Source organism: Rhinolophus sinicus, chromosome 17, assembly GCF_057876585.1.
Source record: "Rhinolophus sinicus isolate RSI-liver-muscle chromosome 17, RSI-T2T, whole genome shotgun sequence".
NCBI classification, from domain to species: domain Eukaryota; kingdom Metazoa; phylum Chordata; class Mammalia; order Chiroptera; family Rhinolophidae; genus Rhinolophus; species Rhinolophus sinicus.
The window spans coordinates 183,486,324-183,503,264 of record NC_142517.1 but is presented as its reverse complement, the minus strand read 5'-3'; the positions used below and the strand labels follow the sequence as shown (position 1 = coordinate 183,503,264).

Sequence of the window (16,941 nt, the reverse complement as noted above, 5' to 3'; positions counted from 1 at the left end):
ACTTCACAACTTCTCATTGGGCCATTCATTTGGGGAACTTCCTAATAAGCCATATCTTTAAATCTTTCCCCTTAGGGTGGTCAAATTCCATAGAGAAAACTCTTCTAGTCTGTTAACTAGAGGGCTGGCTGCTACCGTGTTTCCCCGAAAATAAGACCTAACCAGAAAATAAGCCCTAGCATGATTTTTCAGGAGGACATCTCCTGGACATAAGCCCTAATGCGTCTTTTGGAGCAAAACTTAATATAAGACCTGGTCTTATTTTTGGGGAAACACGGTAGCTTTCCAGTGGCCAAGTGGGGATGAAAGCTTATGGTCTCAATTTCCAGTAAAGTATGTTTCACATAATCTTCCTGTTCACAGTATCGTTTCTTTCCCTTCCAACCCCCTGCCCCAAACCACAGTAATGCCTGGTGGTTCCTAGGTAGAAATTTCTCTTTTATCCTTTCATAAAAGAAATCTTCAATTTTAGAAAATAAATCTTTAATAAACCTAGCAACATAGAGAAGGAGAAGGGAATCTGAAGATATAACTGCTTCTGAGTCAGACTTTCAACTCAGTTTTTAGCTTTTCATTTTGAGATAATTTCAGACTTGCAAAAATGGTCCAAAGAGTTTCCATATATTCTTCACCACCCTATGGGAAGCTTTTTGAAAGAACAAATTCCCTGGGTCCTACCCCCAAAACTTTTAACTGGGTCAGTTTAGGTTGAGACACAGGAATATATTTTTCCAAAAGGTCCTTAAATAACTGTAATGTGCATCTAAGTTTAGGAGCCAATTTTTTAGACACTTAGAGCTACACAGATAAGGGAAAATTTCCTTTAACTTGGAAAATTAAGAATAGCTTTATGTCTAAGGTTAAAATTTGAGCCAGGACTTGAAAGCTTAGCAGGAGTTTCCCAAGTGAAAAGGTATGTTTTAGTAAGAAAGAGCAGCATGCATAAAAGGAAGTAATTATGAAAAGTTGTAGTATCTTCATGGAGTGGTAAGAAGATTGACATAGTGTGATGTGTGTGGTAGGTAGTGGAGGGAAGGGAAGGTTGGAGATGTAGGTTGAGGGTGGATTTTAAAGGACCTTGTATATCATGAGTTTGGATTTTATCATGCAGTCAATAGGAACAGTGCACTCATGTAAATAGGGGAGTCATCTGTTCATGCATGATGGTTTCTTTTTTTGAGGAAGAACATATAGATGGAAACAGGGATATGACCTTTAAAAAAGAAAATGGAAATGGGGATCTCATTGAGGAGGATACTACAGTAATCTGATTGAGAAATCATGAAAATCAATATTAAAGCTTTGTTGTTACAACCATACAAGGAAGAAATTATCCTTTCCCTTTGTTTTTGTTTTTTTCTAGGTTTGAAGTACTGAGTTTTCTCATGTTGTGTTACAATTCTGCTATTGTGTATATGCCTGCTTCATCTTACCAGTCTCTTTGTCAGATGGGCTCCAGGTGAGAATAATAATTATCATTAATCTTCATAATTATTTATTTGACAAATATGTATTGAGCATATTCTCTGTAGTAGATACTGTTCTGATTTCTGGTGCTAGAGTAGTAAATAAAACTCATGGGGCTTACATTCCTGTAGGAATTGTTATCATCTTTCATGCATCATGACTTCCTGAAAATATTTCAGCATTAAAAAAGTGTTTTCTAGCTGAACATCAAGTTAAGCCAAGATGTCTTAAGTTTAAGGTAGTTTAGTGATAAACCTAATCACTGCCCTGATGCCAGTTTTTATAAATCATTTTGAGAGCTTTGAATAAATAGTCCTAAATGTGAAGACAGTCTTAAGGAATGTGAACATTTTCCTTTATATATTTCACAAATAACTGTCTCTGTTTTGGATAAGAAAATTAGCAGTAGTACTAATTATCTATATGTCTCATTTTTACTTGTATGTTCTAATCTTTACTTACTAAGTCAGAATTTCTAATAATTTGGACAGACCTGGACTGAAATTTAAACATCTACTATAGAAAGAAAATTTAAGTAATGTAAATATAAATCAGTTTGGAGACAGAGGACATTTAGAGTTACAGAATTTCAATAATAGAAGAAACCCTGAGTTTATCCTGTCCAACTGATTTTTACTTGAGGAAACTGAGCTGCTCAAAAGGGTTAAAAAGGCTTTATTGGTTTTCGGTTGCCACAAACTTAGCAGTTTAAAATAGCACACATTTATTATTTCACAGTGTCTGTGGGTCAGGAGTCTGGGCATTACTTAGCTGGGTTCTTTGCTTAGGGTCTTACAAAGCTGCAGTTAAGATGTCGTCTGGAGTTGCAGTTTTATCTGAGGCTCGATTGAGGAATTAAACACTTTGGTTGGCAGAATTCAGTTTCTGTAGTTTTAAGACTAAGGGCTTTGATTTCTTGTTGGCTGTCTGCTAATAAAGACCTCCCAATAGAGGCAGCCTACAACATGGCCGCTTACTTTTTCAAAGTAGACGAGTGAGAGAGTCCAGGAAGACTTGTACTACATTCTTAAATGACATAATCAGGTACACGTAATCATGGAAATCCCATCACATTTGCCATATTTTATTGGTTGGAAGCAAATCACAGGCCCTACCCACATTGTAGAAGAGGGAATGACACAGGATGTGAATACCAGGAAGGAGAGTCATAGAGGGCACAGCCTGCAAGGGTGGGTCTGTTCATCACAAATGCTTTGCTCAAGTTCTTGGCTGTTGCATTACTGGGAAGAGAGTGTGTGGTCCTGTTTATAACAAAACTCAATTTTGCTAGTTGGGGGAAGGCCAATCCAAGTTAGCTGTAAGTTTGATTTTATAGACTATCTTAAGTATATTATTTACACTTGCCTGTAATAACATGATTAATGACTAACAAAGTTCTTATCTAGCCTAGATACTGTTCTCAAGAGAATACACTGTTTAAGTACTTACCGCCTATCTACAGATAAATTTATTTATAAGTGACTATTTCTGGTTCATTAAAACCAATCTGAATCTCTAATTGACAACATTATTATAGCATTTAATAAAGTTTCTTAAAACAAAAGGATGGCAGAGTTTAATGGTCCTCAAACTCACATATCCCCTAAATAATTTTGAAAAACTACGTACCCCTTGCACATTTTTAACATTTAAAATTTTTTATTCTATCTTAAATAGTAGCAAATGATATAATTTCTAGTATGTAAATATTGACATAAAAACAAATAGTGGTTGGGTCAATATTTTAAATGTATATGATATAAATACCACAGTGATCTGATACCCACCATCATCCATTTGAGGAATAAATGAACAATTTCTTCTTTAATAATCTGATCATTTTTCTTCTTGAAATTGAATTTCCATTATATTTCACCCACATAGTTTACCCTAATTTAATGCTATTTTATGCTTGTCTTTTATTGGTCACCTAATTATATATCTCTGCTGCAAATACATACACACACACACACACACACACACACAGACACACACACACGTACTGAAATTTTAAAAAATTTCCTGAGACAATGATGCAGTAAAAACTGAAAAATTTCTTCTGGACTCACCATTACAAATATTTTAATAATTTATTAATATAATATAAGTATATTACAACTTTCACATAATTTTTTAAATTATTAAGCAGACTTTTTCTGGAAGCATCTCTTAAGGAAATGGAAGATAGAGGATTGTTTATGGGTACTTTGATTAAAAATGGCCTAACAAAATTCAGTATTTTGAAATGTCCCTTTATTTGCATTGAGATTTCTATATTTCCTACTAATTCTTCCTTATACAATTTGGGATACATGAAAGTTGATGCATTTCTTTTGTGAGGAGGGAGAAGGATGATTTTGAAAGATTCAGTTATTTGAGAAAGGTAGTTTTTATTGATATGGTCCACTAGAATGTATGTTTGATGAGATTTTATTTTTGTTTGTTTTTTTCTTTTTGTTCACAACTGTACGCCTAGGCCCAGGACAGTAACTGACACACAGCAGGCACTCAGTGAATGTTTGAGGAATAAATAATTGAACAAATGAATTTATGAAAGCAAAAATATTTGATTCAATGAAACAGGAAATCACTCATAATAAATACTGTATTTTCCTAGGGTTTGTGTGAGTGGGTTTCCACGGCAACATGAAAAACACTGGAAAGAACTCTGTGGTCGAATTGTATTGGATCCCGAATTTATGGTGCAACTTCTCACAGGAGTTTATTATGCCATGTAAGTAGGTAGACTATGAAATTGGGTGAATTCTTTCTAATTTTTGGAAACTTAATATTTCTCTTTTTTCCTTATCACTTGCACAACACTGAATCTTTTGTCCCATGATGAACCCATTATCTTGTTTTTCTAATATGAACTCCTCTTAGTACTTTTTTAATGAATACACTTCTAAGTTGAAAGCAATATAACTATTGAAGACAATTTGTTTTTTTTGAAGACAATTTTTATTGACCTATAACTGACATATAAGATTGTATTAGTTTTAGGTGTACAACATAATGATTAGTTATATTGTGTATTGTGAAATGATTATCACAATAAGTTTAATTGACATCTATTACCACACATAATTACAACTGGAAGTTTGTACCTTTTGTCCCCCTTCACCCAACCTCTACCTCTGGCAAATACCAATCTAGTTGCTGTATCTATGAATTTGAGGTTTGTTTCGTTTTTTGTTTTAGATTCTACGTATAAGTGAGATCATACAGTATTTGTGTTTCTTGGTCTAATTTGTTTCTCTTAGCATAATGCTCTTAAGGTCCTTCCACGTTGTCACAAATGGCAGGATTTCCTTTTTTTATGGCTGAATAATATTCGCGCGTGTGTGTGTGTGTGTGTGTGTGTGTGTGTGTGTATACGTATACGTATACGTACATATACAACACAGTTAGGTTGTCTCCATGTCTTGGCTATTGTAAATAATGCTGTAATGAACATGGGGTGCAGATATCTTCTTGAGATAATTATTTTGTTTTCTTCGGATATATAGACATTGAATTACTGGATTATATGATAGGTCTACTTTTAATTTTTTGAGGAACCTCCATACTATTTTCTATAGTGGCTGCACCAATTTAAATTCCCACTAATGGTGCAGAGGGGGTTCCTTTTTCTCCACATTCTCATTAATACTTGTTACTGCTTTTCATTTTGATAATAGCCTTTCTAACAGCTGTGAGGTGATACCTAATTATAGTTCTGGTTTGCATTTCCCTGATGATTAGTAATGCAGAGCACCTTTTCATGTACCTGTTGGCCATTTGTATGTCTTTGGGGAAAAGTCTGCATATTTAGATCCTTTGCCCTTTTTTAATTGGATTATTTGGTGTTTTTTTGTATTGAATGTTATGAGTTCTTTATATGTTTTGGATGTTAACCTTTTATCAAATACATGATTTGCAAATATTTTCTCCCATTTCATAGGGTACCTTTTCATTTTGTTGATGGTGTCCTTTGTTGTGCAGAAGCTTTTTAGTTTGATTGCAATCCCGCTTGTTTATTTTTGCTTTCATTGCAGTTGAGTTTGGTGTCAAATCCAAAAAAATCATTGCCAAAACTAGCATCAAAGGAGCTTACCGCCTTTGTTTTCTTCTAGGAGTTTTACGGTTTCAGTTCTCACCTTCAAGTCTTCAATCCATTTTAAGTTGATTTTTTGTGTGTGGCATAAGATAGTGATCCAGTTTCATTCTTTTGCATGTGGCTGTTCAGTTTTCCCAAAACCATTTACTGAAGAGACTGTCCTTTCCCTAGTGTATATTCTTGGATCCTTTATTGTAAATTAGTTGACTATATATGCGTGAGTTTATTTCTGGGTTCTGTATTCTGTTCCATTTATCTATGTGTGTTTTTATGCCAGTACCACACTGTTTTGATTACCATAGCTTCGTAATATACTTTGAAATCAGGAAGCATGATTCTTCCAGCTTTGTTCTTCTTTGTTGAGATTGCTTTGGCTATTCAGGGTCTTTTGTGTTTCCATACAAATTTTTAGGATTGTTTGTTCTATTACTGTGAAAAATGCCATCAGAAATTAGATAGGGGTTACATTGAATCTATACATTGCTTTGTATGGACATTTTAACAATACTAATTCTTCCAATTCATGAGCACAGAATATCTTCACACTTATTTATATTCTTCAATTTCTTTCATCAATTTATAAAAACTAAGTGTGCAGCATACTGGTCTTTTGCCTCCTTGGTTAAATTTATTCCTAGCTTTTTTGTTTTTTTGTTTTTTTGATGTAATCGTAAAGGGGACTATTTTCTTAATTTCTCTTTTGGACAGTTTTGTTATTAGTGCATAGAAATGTAACTGATTTTAGTATATTGATTTTTGTATCCTGCAACTTTACTGGATCCATTTATTAATTCGAACACCTTTTTGGTGGGCTCTTTAGGGTTTTCTGTATGTAATATGTAATTTGCAAATAGAGACAGTTTTACTTCTTTCTTTCAGATTTGGTTGCCTTTTACTTCTTTTTTTTGCCTTTTTGCTCTGACAAGGACTTCCAATACGATGTTGAATAAAAGTGGCAAAAGTGGGCGTCCTTATCTTGTTCCTGATCTTAGAGGAAAAGCTTTCAGTTTTTCACTATTGAGTATGCTGTTAGCTGTGGGCTTGTCATATATATGGCCTTTGTTATGTTGAAGTACATCCCCTCTATACCTACTTTGTTGAGAGTTTTTATCATGAATGGATGTTGAATTTTGTCAAATGCTTATTTTGCATCCATTGAGATAATAATATGATTTTTATCACTCATTTTGTTAATACAGTATATCACATTGATTGAATTGCAGATGTTTAACCATCCTTGCATCCCAGGGATAAATCCCACTTGATCATGCTATATAATGTTTTTAATGTACTGTTGAATTAGGTTTGCTAAAATTGTTTTTGAGGAATTTCGCATCTATGTTCATCAGATATATTGGCCTATAATTTTCTTTTCTTGCAGTCTTGTCTGGTTTTGGTATCAGGGTAATGCTGGCCTTATGAGTTTGGAAGTATTCCCTCTTCTTCTGTTTTTTGGAAGAGTTTGAAAAGGATTGATGCTAATTTTTTAAAAAATGTTTGGTAGAATTCACCCATGAAGCCGTCTGGTCCTGGACTTTTGTTTATTGGGAGGTTTTTGATTGCTGAGTCAATCTCCTTACTAGTAATCAGTCAGTTCAGAGTTTCTGTTTCTTCATGATTCAGTCTTGGTAGGTTGTATGTTTCTAGGAATTTATTTATTTCTTCTAGGTTGTCCAATATGTTGGTGTATAATTGTTCGTAGTCCTTTTAGTACTTTTAAAATAGCCAAAATATAATGAGTTACTAAATTAGAGTGTAGAAATTGTCAGGTTTTCTTTATCAAAAACTGTATATATAGTTTATAATCCTGGTTTTCATGAATACATTAAATAGATTACCATAAATATCAACACATGATAAAAAACAATTTATATGAAGAGATACCTGTAAACTGTTTTAAATGTTAATATCTTGTAACCAAATTAGGATGGGTTAGAAATGACTTGTGTAAAAATTGATATGAAAATCTTGTTTCAGAACCAAAATAGTAGGACTTCGAATAATAAAAAGGTTATTATTAGATATTAGAGATATTTGCTAAAGCTAGTGAACAATCTGCTTCTCCTTAGGTATAATGGGCAGTGGGACCTTGGCCAGGAAGTCCTTGATGACATCATTTATAGAGCTCAGCTAGAACTCTTTTCTCAACCACTATTGGTAAGTGACAATGTTTACTTTTTATTAAACATACCTGTGCCTATAAAGGGCACTAGTGAGTAAAAAAATTTAATATGTAATATATGAGGCAATCCAAATTGTCGAGGGAAAAAGGTTTATTCCACAACAACAGTTAGTAAACTGTAGGAGAGAAAACAAAATAAAATTCAAATAAATTAGAAAATTAAATGTTTTGAAGTCCTTTAGGAAAAGAAAGAAGAAAAGTTTGTATTTACTCAAATTTATAGAGAAGGAAGAACTTTCTAAGCTTAACTGATGAGACAAGTCACTAAAAAAGGTTGATGATTTTGTTTTGACCGCATAAAAACCTAAATTTTAAACCATCATTTCTTTTTAAAAAAAATTAATATGCAGTGCACAAACTGAGAAAAATATTCTCAACAATCATGACACGAAAGCCAATTAATATTTTGTTTATATAAAAAGATTTTATGCTCTTTTAAAATAAATATGTCTCCAAAGGGTAAATGATCAATTTAAAAACAAATGTAAACATCCAATAGTGAAGTAAAGAAGGCATTCTTTATGTTACCAATAGTAGTATAACACAACTCTGAACATCCCTCTGCAGAAGCCACTTGGTAATGTATGTTTGTTTTTTTTGACCCACTATCCCATGTCTAGCAACATATCCCAGAAAACTACTTTAAATTTTTTTAAAAATATGTTGTAAGCATATTAGTGTTATTTATTTATTTTTTTTAATTTGTTTTTTATTGGGGAATGTTGGGGAACAGTGTTTTTCCAGGGTGCAGTTCAGCTCCAAGTCCAGTCGCCGTTTTCAATCTTAGTTGCAATGGGCGCAGTCCACTATCCCATGCAGGAATTGAACCGGCAACCCTGTTGTTAAGAGCTCGAACTCTAACCAACTGAGCCATCGTATTATTTTTAATTGCAAAGGAATCAAAACAATTTAAATGTTCCACAGCAGAGAATGATTAAGTTATATGATATTTACTTGATGAAATTATATATTTGAAAATTTATATTAAAATAAGATGCTAACTTGTGTTAAGTGGTAAAGCATTATACAGCTATTTTTTTTAAATCTAGACAGGACAGAGGAAACATACAAAATAGTTATCTAGGTGATTCAACTGTAGATGATTTTTTATTTCTTTGCAATTTTCTGTGTTTTCTAAGTTCTTTGTAGTATTTTTATAATGGTATTTTAAAAATGTTATTTATGTATTTTTACTTGCAGCACTTTAAGAGTACAATTTTTAAAGCCTTTTTTTCAAATCTTATATTGTAAGCTAAATCGAAATCTATTAAGATAACATTTACAATAATTCTTTAATATTTGAATTTCCATTTTTTTCTAGTATCATCATCCCTAATTTTACTCTAAGGGTTACATTAAAACAAATGGCTAACAAGATTAAAAATTACATCATCATCATAATACCTTGCATTTATGAGACTCTATATTTAAAGATTTTATTGGGGAAGGGGTACAGGACTTTATTGGGGAACAGTGTGTACTTCCAGGATTTTTTCCAAGTCAAGTTGTTGTCCTTTCAGTCTTAGTTGTGGAGGGCGCAGCTCAGTTCCATGCCCAGTTGCCGTTGTTAGTTGCAGGGAGTTGCACCATCCCTTGCAGGAGTCGAGGAGTCAAACCAGCAACCCTGTGGTTGAGAGCCCGCACTGCAACCAACTGAGCCATTCGGGAGCTCAGCTGCAGCTCAGCTCAAGGTGCTGTGTTCAATCTTAGTTGCAGGGGGCGGAGCCCACCATCCCTTGCGGGAGTCGAGGAATTGAACCAGCAACCTTGTGGTTGAGAGCCCACTGACCTATGTGGGAATTGAACCAGCAGCCTTCAGTGTTAGGAACATGGAGCTCCAACCGCCTGAGCTACCGGGCTGGCCCCAGAGACTCTTTAAATTCATACTTTTATCTTTGTAACAGTTTTATGAATTACGTACAGGGGCATTTCCAAGATAATATAGATTAAGAGATTAGTAATCTCTAGTCCTGGACTAGTTCTATATTATTAAGGGTCTCTGAGAGACCCAATAAATAACACTCCTTTTCTCTATTCAAATCTAGAGCCAGCTGATAAATAGATAAAATAGTTGGCAAATATAGAAACAAGCATCGTCTTTACTACTGATAAAAGATGAATGTAAAGACTCAACTCCCCACCCCTCAGTCTAGACCAGGAGTGTCCAAACTTTTTTCAACGTTTTTCACCAAGGGCCATATGCGGTAAAATACACAAACAGCCGGGCCACTCACTCGAGGTGAGGTACATATTGCCTCACCTGGTTTATTTAAGTAAACTAAATACATTTTTGGAATTTGCTGCGGGCCAATTAAAAATGGATTGCGGGCCGCAGTTTGCCCGCGGGCCGCAGTTTGGACACCCCTGGTCTAGACCTTGGTGGAGAGAATGTTTGACTTGGTAGAACAGGCACACTGAACCCAGGTTGCTACATTCCACTTGTCCTTGTCCAAGTGGAGAGGGAGGAGAAAGACAATTCTTTATGCCAAGATCTTTGCCAGATTAGCACTACCCAGTTAAGAAACATGTACTAGTGAATGGCAGTTACTCTCTAACCAGATACTTCACTCTCCTCCATGGAAAGCAGACAGGGATGGGACAAAATGCCAGATGTGTTTGGGGAAAATCTCTTAGGGAAACAAAGAAGTGGAAAAAAGGCTAATTTTTTTATTAAAGATTAAATTTTGCAAGTTATTTATCATCTGAAGAATGAGAAACTCCACTTTTTCTTCTGTTAGGGTTCAAAGTTAAACAATCTTTCCTTCTTTGGAATGCTTTTTCTCTTTGAAAATCAACAACTCCAAGGAATTGGTGGGGTGACTCACATTTTTAAAAATAAATTCTCGTTTAAAAAAGCCTACCTAGAAGAAGACAGAACAATGAAGATACAAATATTTCTGCCACATGGTACTTTTATACTACAAGTCTTAAATACATATTCAAAAAAATTATGGAAACAGGAAGTGTAAAATAAGTATATTGGATGTAAATATGTATAGACTTATATTATCATTTTAGGTTGCCAATGCCATGAAAAACTCATTACCATTTGATGCTCCTGATTCTTCACAAGAAGGCCAGAAAGTTCTTAAAGTGGAAGTCACTCCAACAGTGCCGAGGATTTCTCGGACTGCGATTACAACAGCTTCCATCCGTCGCCACAGATGGAGGCGAGAAGGTGAGTACACCCTATAACCTACTCATGGATTCAAGTAAATTTATCACTGTTTTAATAAGCTATATTAACACATGATATTATAGTAGTCTATATAATTAAAATTGTTTAGTTTATAAAGGTAGCACTAGAAATGTGGTTTAAATGCCTAAATTTATTTTAATACAAATGTTTTAAAACTAAAGTAGAAAGATGTTATTTAGAATGCTCTATGAATGTTATAACAGAAGATAAGATCAACTTAATTTTTGTCTCTTTTTTGAGCTAGTAATAGCAATAGGAAAGAAGTTTCTTTAAGCGTATTACTTTACGGGGAAAAAGGTGCCTGTATGAGCATTGTGGGAGAAAATTATATAATTAGCCAAACTAATGGTATAATAATATAGGCTATCCATAAAAAAATTGATTACAGTTTTCAGATTTTTGTCTTTGCTTTTCTTTTTTCAGTAAGTGCTGAATCCAGCAGTATTTCATAGGTATATGGTACTTGAATGGTCAAGCTGTCTTGCCTAAAAGATATTAATTGCAATTTTAATGATCCCTATTTTTCTGTCCTATTCATTTGCAAACCTCCCATTATTCATCTGCTGCCTTATGTGTGTGTATGCTGTGCACACACATGTAACTATTAAATAGTATTTATGTTTATATCCTATCCATATATACATTCTCTTATCTGCCTGGGTCAGAATGCTCAGAAAAGAATAGAGCAGCACAAAAGCACTAAAATCTTATATGTTGAATCCCAGATGGCTTTGACTTCTCAAACGAGGCTGACTCGAGTATTCCTGGCTCCCCGATCCAACACGGCTCCACTGACCTAGGGATCAAACGTGTGCACGAGGGGGAGGTGCTGGTGCGCAGGACCCCTGAGCACGGCTCACCGGAGCCCAACTCAGCAGCAGCCACAACAGAGGGTAGGACAGAGATGAGGAGACAGAAGTCAGTGAGGCAGTTGCTGGAGAAGGATCCCGGTTCTCTGTCCCCAAGCAGAACAACTTTCCATTCTAGTTTGTTTCCACTACGCCAGAGTGTGTTAGCTCCTCCTTACAAAGCACAACCCCCTATTTCCTAGTGCCAGGTCAAGTACAATCTTTAGTTACCATTTGTGCTGGCCTGGAGTCTGCATTGCTGTGTAATCAAAGAACAGCTTGGCATGGCTACTAACGACAGAGGCCTGTCTCCAACAGGTCTGCAAATGCTTGGAGTTGTTTTCATTACTGAGCATGTTTATTCTAACATTAGGAAAGGAAAAATGCACCCAATGGACATGAGCGTTATTAGTCACTATGAATTGATTTAATTCCTGTAATAATTTATTCTTTAAAAATACATGAGGAGAGTTTTAAAGCATTAATATATTATCTTTGAGAAATTGGACTAAAGTGGAGCCAGAGATTTATCTCTAATCCCAGGGTGGTCAATTAAGAGTTTCTTATGTCTTTGACAGAGTAAACTGGTATTGATTGGATTTTTATAATCTGTGGGTCAAGTTGCCTGAGTCTAGCTAATAAACTATTGACATCTTTCCTCTTTAAATATACTATCCTGGTGCACACTACATTTTATCATTTATTATAAATAATGATTGTCTTATATAGCTCCCAAACAGAATTGAAATGTATTATTTAGAGGTCAGGTATCCTAGTAGATCATTGTTTCTACAATGTAGGTATATCAAAATGAGAATTCTCCCCTCCTCGCCCCCCCAAAACTTCCATTGCCCTCCACCACCACCACCACCCACTCCCCACCCCCGCCCATTACCACCACCGCTATCTATAAAAGAACACTTCTCTCTGGTAGGAAAGTGTTTATTTGCTGCTTTACATGTGATGCCAAAGGAGTTGGCTTTTTAAAAGAGGGGACTGTAGCCTAATTGTTTTTTCATTAGTGAATGTCTTGCTACTGTGGAAATTTTACACTAATTTGTGAAATAAAGCAAGTAGTTTTAAAATAGGTTACATATTTTTACTTATTTCAAAGACCAAACATTCATGAAAGCAGTTACCTTCCATCTTAAGGAAGTCTCTTGCTCTTTGGTGCATTAAAAATTTGAGCATGCTCAGTAAGAATCTAAATCTACCCTCTATTCCCTTGCCCATTTGCCTAGATTGACTTTACTTCATTTAACAGTGTTGCATGTGCATGATCTAGGTGACCCAAAGAGTTGGAGCTGTTTTACAGGGATCCTGTGGAAGATGCAGCCTTCCCTTTTCTTTTTTTTCTGTATCTCTTTGTTATCCATGGGAGTCAGTTTTATCTTGTACAAAGGCATAAAAATAAGTATATGACTAGGTATTGAACCCAGACTTGACCTAAATTGAACAACATCCTATTTTTCAACGTTCCAGATTACTAAATGAGCCATTTGATTGTGTATCTACTACCTTTGTTAGAATGTTGGAGTATTTATGCTAAATGTAGTAGTACTATGTTAATTAACACCTGATGAAATTCTAGAAAGTGTGGGATAAGGTTGAAACATTTCTTCCATTTTATCAAAAGCCATACACTTTGAAAAAGGAACCAAAATAGTTCCTTTAAATATCCAATTAAATAGTAAAATATTCTATTTTAACATATTACTGGTAGAAAATTTCAGTTTGTGAGTGTGGGGTATAGCTACAACGAAAGAGGGATGAGTTCCTTCAGTGTGTTTGAAATTTTTCAAAAATTATTTTTCCTTTTAATCTAGATTAATTATAGCTTTAAATCAGTATTAGTAGAAGCTAAATTTATAAGAAAAGGCAGACATGAATGAAAAGTTCACTAAATATCCTTTTTGGTTGTCTCTTTTTTGGGTCGTGAATAGTATTGTTAACCACCCAGGGAAAAAACTAGAAAGGAAAAAAGTTGTGAGACCCAGTTGCCTTTTTTATTCCTTGAGGTTTTTTAAACAGAAGGAAGGAAATTATTAAAACCTATGTAGAGTTTTGTTAATTCTGGTCTGATGGAGCTTTTGAATAAACATTGATAATTGACCTTTAAAAAAAGAAAACATGTTTTTTAGTATGGTGGTTTTAAATAGTTTTACAATTAATATTGTATTTATTATAAGTTGAAATTGAAGGGAATATGAGCCTATCACCTACCTTTATCCTGATTGTCAAGTAACATTTTATTTGTGATTTTTAAAGCTGGATTTAAAATTGTTAAACTGAGGGTGCCTGTGATTAAAGTTTAGTCCATTTCCACTATATTGAAAAAGTGTTTCTTAGTATATAAAATATCAGTAGATTCTCTTGCATGGTGACTTTTATGTTATCATCATTTCTTCAATGGCCATATTGCTTGGGCATCAGATCTGCATGTGGCAAGATTTAGATGCTAGCACTAAGTCTCTCAGTCTCCTTTCCTAATTATATACATATACAATAATAAATACATTTCTGTTCACTCCCAGTTTTATATTCAGTCCTGAATCAGTTACTATCCTTTTTTGGGCATTTTGAGTTCTTTATACAAATTGTAAGTAAATTGTAAGATGACATCATATGAATATAATTTAAAGTTTTGATTTTGAGATACATTATATACTATTCTTTTAAACAAGGGGTTGAGAGAAATGGTGTCAGCTGCATTTTCATGTGGCTTTGCATGATGATTAAACATTATTAAACTGCTGGATATAATAAACAAGGTGGCTTTTGCTTTAAGGATAGCCTATTTCATTCTTCTTTTGAAAGAAGGAAATAACTAATCCCTATGAGAAAATAGTGCTAAGAAAATATTTTTATTTTTCCAGGTACTGTGTTAAATAGATTATGTTTAAATATGTCACATATATTTTACTTATATAAACCTGTCTCAAAGTATTATTTGTATATATCTCTTTGCTAACATTTTATCTTAACTATAATATTGATATCTGTATGTCGATTCAGATTAAACTGTTTGCAGTCTGGTATACATACTTAATGACAGCAAACTGCTATCAGTTTTTCAAAGAAGCAAATGTATTACTTTCTAAGAGAATGTATTACTTTCATACTTTCAGTAAGAGAATTGGGCTTTCTAGAAACCCAAGCTAAATACATTATATATGCTTCTTCCCTTCTTACAAAATCCCAAGATAAGGATTCTTCATTAACTGCAGTTTCTGCCTGAAGCATAATGAGTCACTGTAGTATTTTGTGGTTATGAAAATAATACATCTCAAACTAAAAATCTAAAATATTACAAAAATACATAGTATAGGAAGTAAAAATTATTTCCTGCTGCTTCACTACTCTAATCAAGTATTTTCTTCACATTAACTGATCAAGAAAATATGGAAACCAGTGACTAGATATGTCCATAAGACAAAATACAATTATGAAGTTACTTGAAGCAATGTAGAATTTTTTAATTTAGAGTTAGAAAATTTACTAGTTCCATGTTAAAGGTATTAAAGCTATTGAAAAGCAGTTAGCTGTTGAATAAATATAAATTTTTATTGTAATTAAAAAGGGTTTGGCTTGTAGGGATTAATGTTTTTGGCATTATTCTGGGTGACTGAAGTTTAGAAGGGAGTCTGTTTTATGGTGGGCTAAGGAAGATACGAGGAAAATTTTATGTTTTTTTAAATAGCTGTAGTCCCCTCAAATTGGCAAGGGTGGATTATAAAGATTTATGACAACAAAATATTGTATTTGTATTTTACCTAAAGTTGTTTTGTATTTCTAAATATTGATAGTATACTGAGTTCATTTGTGGATAGTTTTATAAAAGCTGCACTAATGGAAGCTAAATGAACAGAATGAATACATATTATTCATTGTTGTTGTAGATTAAGGTTTCTTCCCCTAAATTATTTAGGGGAAGTGTTGATAGCAGGGCCATTGCCAACTTTTCCAAGAGATAAGGTCAGTTGAATTGTTATCCCCAGCTACTTATTATTTAACTATTTCTGAGTCTTTTTGATTTTTATTTATTTATTTATTTTTTTTTTTTTAGGTGCTGAGGGTGTAAATGGAGAAGAGTCAGTAAACCTCAATGATGCAGATGAAGGATTTTCATCAGGGGCTTCCCTCAGCAGTCAGCCATTTGGGACCAAACCATCCTCCTCTTCTCAGAGGGGAAGCTTAAGGAAAGTAGCAACTGGGCGTTCAGTCAAGGACAAAGAAACAACCTCTGCCATCAAATCCAGTGAGAGCCCTCGAGATTCAGTAGTTCGCAGGCAGTATGTGCAGCAACCAACGGATCTTAGTGTAGATTCAATTGAGCTGACACCGATGAAGAAACACCTGAGTCTGCCTGCTGGCCAGGTGGTGCCAAAAACCAATAGTTTAAGTCTAATCCGGACAGCCAGTGCTTCCTCAAGTAAATCATTTGACTATGTAAATGGCAGTCAAGCAAGTACCAGCATTGGGGTTGGCATTGAGGGAGTTACTAATTTAGCAGCTAACAATGCTAATCGATACTCAACTATCAGTCTACAGGAAGACCGGCTAGGTCAAGCTGGAGAAGGTAAAGAGCTCCTCAGCCCAGGAGCTCCTTTAACCAAGCAGTCTCGATCCCCAAGTTTCAATATGCAGCTAATATCCCAGGTGTAGTTTTGACATCCTCTCTCAACTTTCTGCTTATCTTTTAAACTGAACATTTCATTGTGTAAGAAGAAACTTCATCCCACATTGTGAAAGTATTGGTCATCGTAATCAGATTTGATTTAGTTTAGGTGTATTCATACTGTATTTTGTATGGAAACAGCAATAAGGTTTTTTTCCCCCCCTCCCGATATTTTCTCTTCACCTATTCCTTGTAAATGTGTTTGTGAAGCAGTATAAAATATGTGCATTTTCCATGCCTTCCTTTCTCTTTGGGTGATGTGCAATCCATCATAGGCTGATCGGTCCCATTTCAACACTGTGAGACTGAGGATACTTTAGAGGAAATGGTGTATGTGATCCCTATGAAATGATTCTTTGGCTTTCGTTACAAAAAAACAAAACAAAAAAACGGGTTTGTTCTCATAATCTATAGAACTATGAAAATTACTGGGTCATTCTTTTTTCTCTCTTAACCAGGAGTGCCTCA

The 16,941-nt window shown here is 34.4% G+C and overlaps 1 protein-coding gene across 17 annotated transcripts in view; it reads left to right on the top strand.

Annotated features, from left to right (window-relative positions):
• The window catches only part of HYCC2 (hyccin PI4KA lipid kinase complex subunit 2), a 68,546-nt gene extending 51,836 nt beyond the window's left edge, over positions 1–16,710 (top strand). For 14 of the 17 annotated variants that reach the window (XM_019726777.3, XM_074339840.2, XM_074339831.2 and 11 more), the window contains 6 exons: positions 1,364–1,459; positions 4,085–4,201; positions 7,636–7,723; positions 10,767–10,926; positions 11,673–11,840; positions 15,862–16,710. In XM_019726777.3, coding sequence (XP_019582336.1) covers positions 1,364–1,459; positions 4,085–4,201; positions 7,636–7,723; positions 10,767–10,926; positions 11,673–11,840; positions 15,862–16,460 — 1,228 coding nt within the window. In that variant the 3' untranslated portion in view covers positions 16,461–16,710. The remainder of the gene's footprint in view (positions 1–1,363; positions 1,460–4,084; positions 4,202–7,635; positions 7,724–10,766; positions 10,927–11,672; positions 11,841–15,861) is intronic. The other 3 variants (XM_019726780.2, XM_074339852.1, XM_074339855.1) reach the window with 1 other exon arrangement.
• The last annotated feature ends 231 nt before the right edge of the window (positions 16,711–16,941 follow it).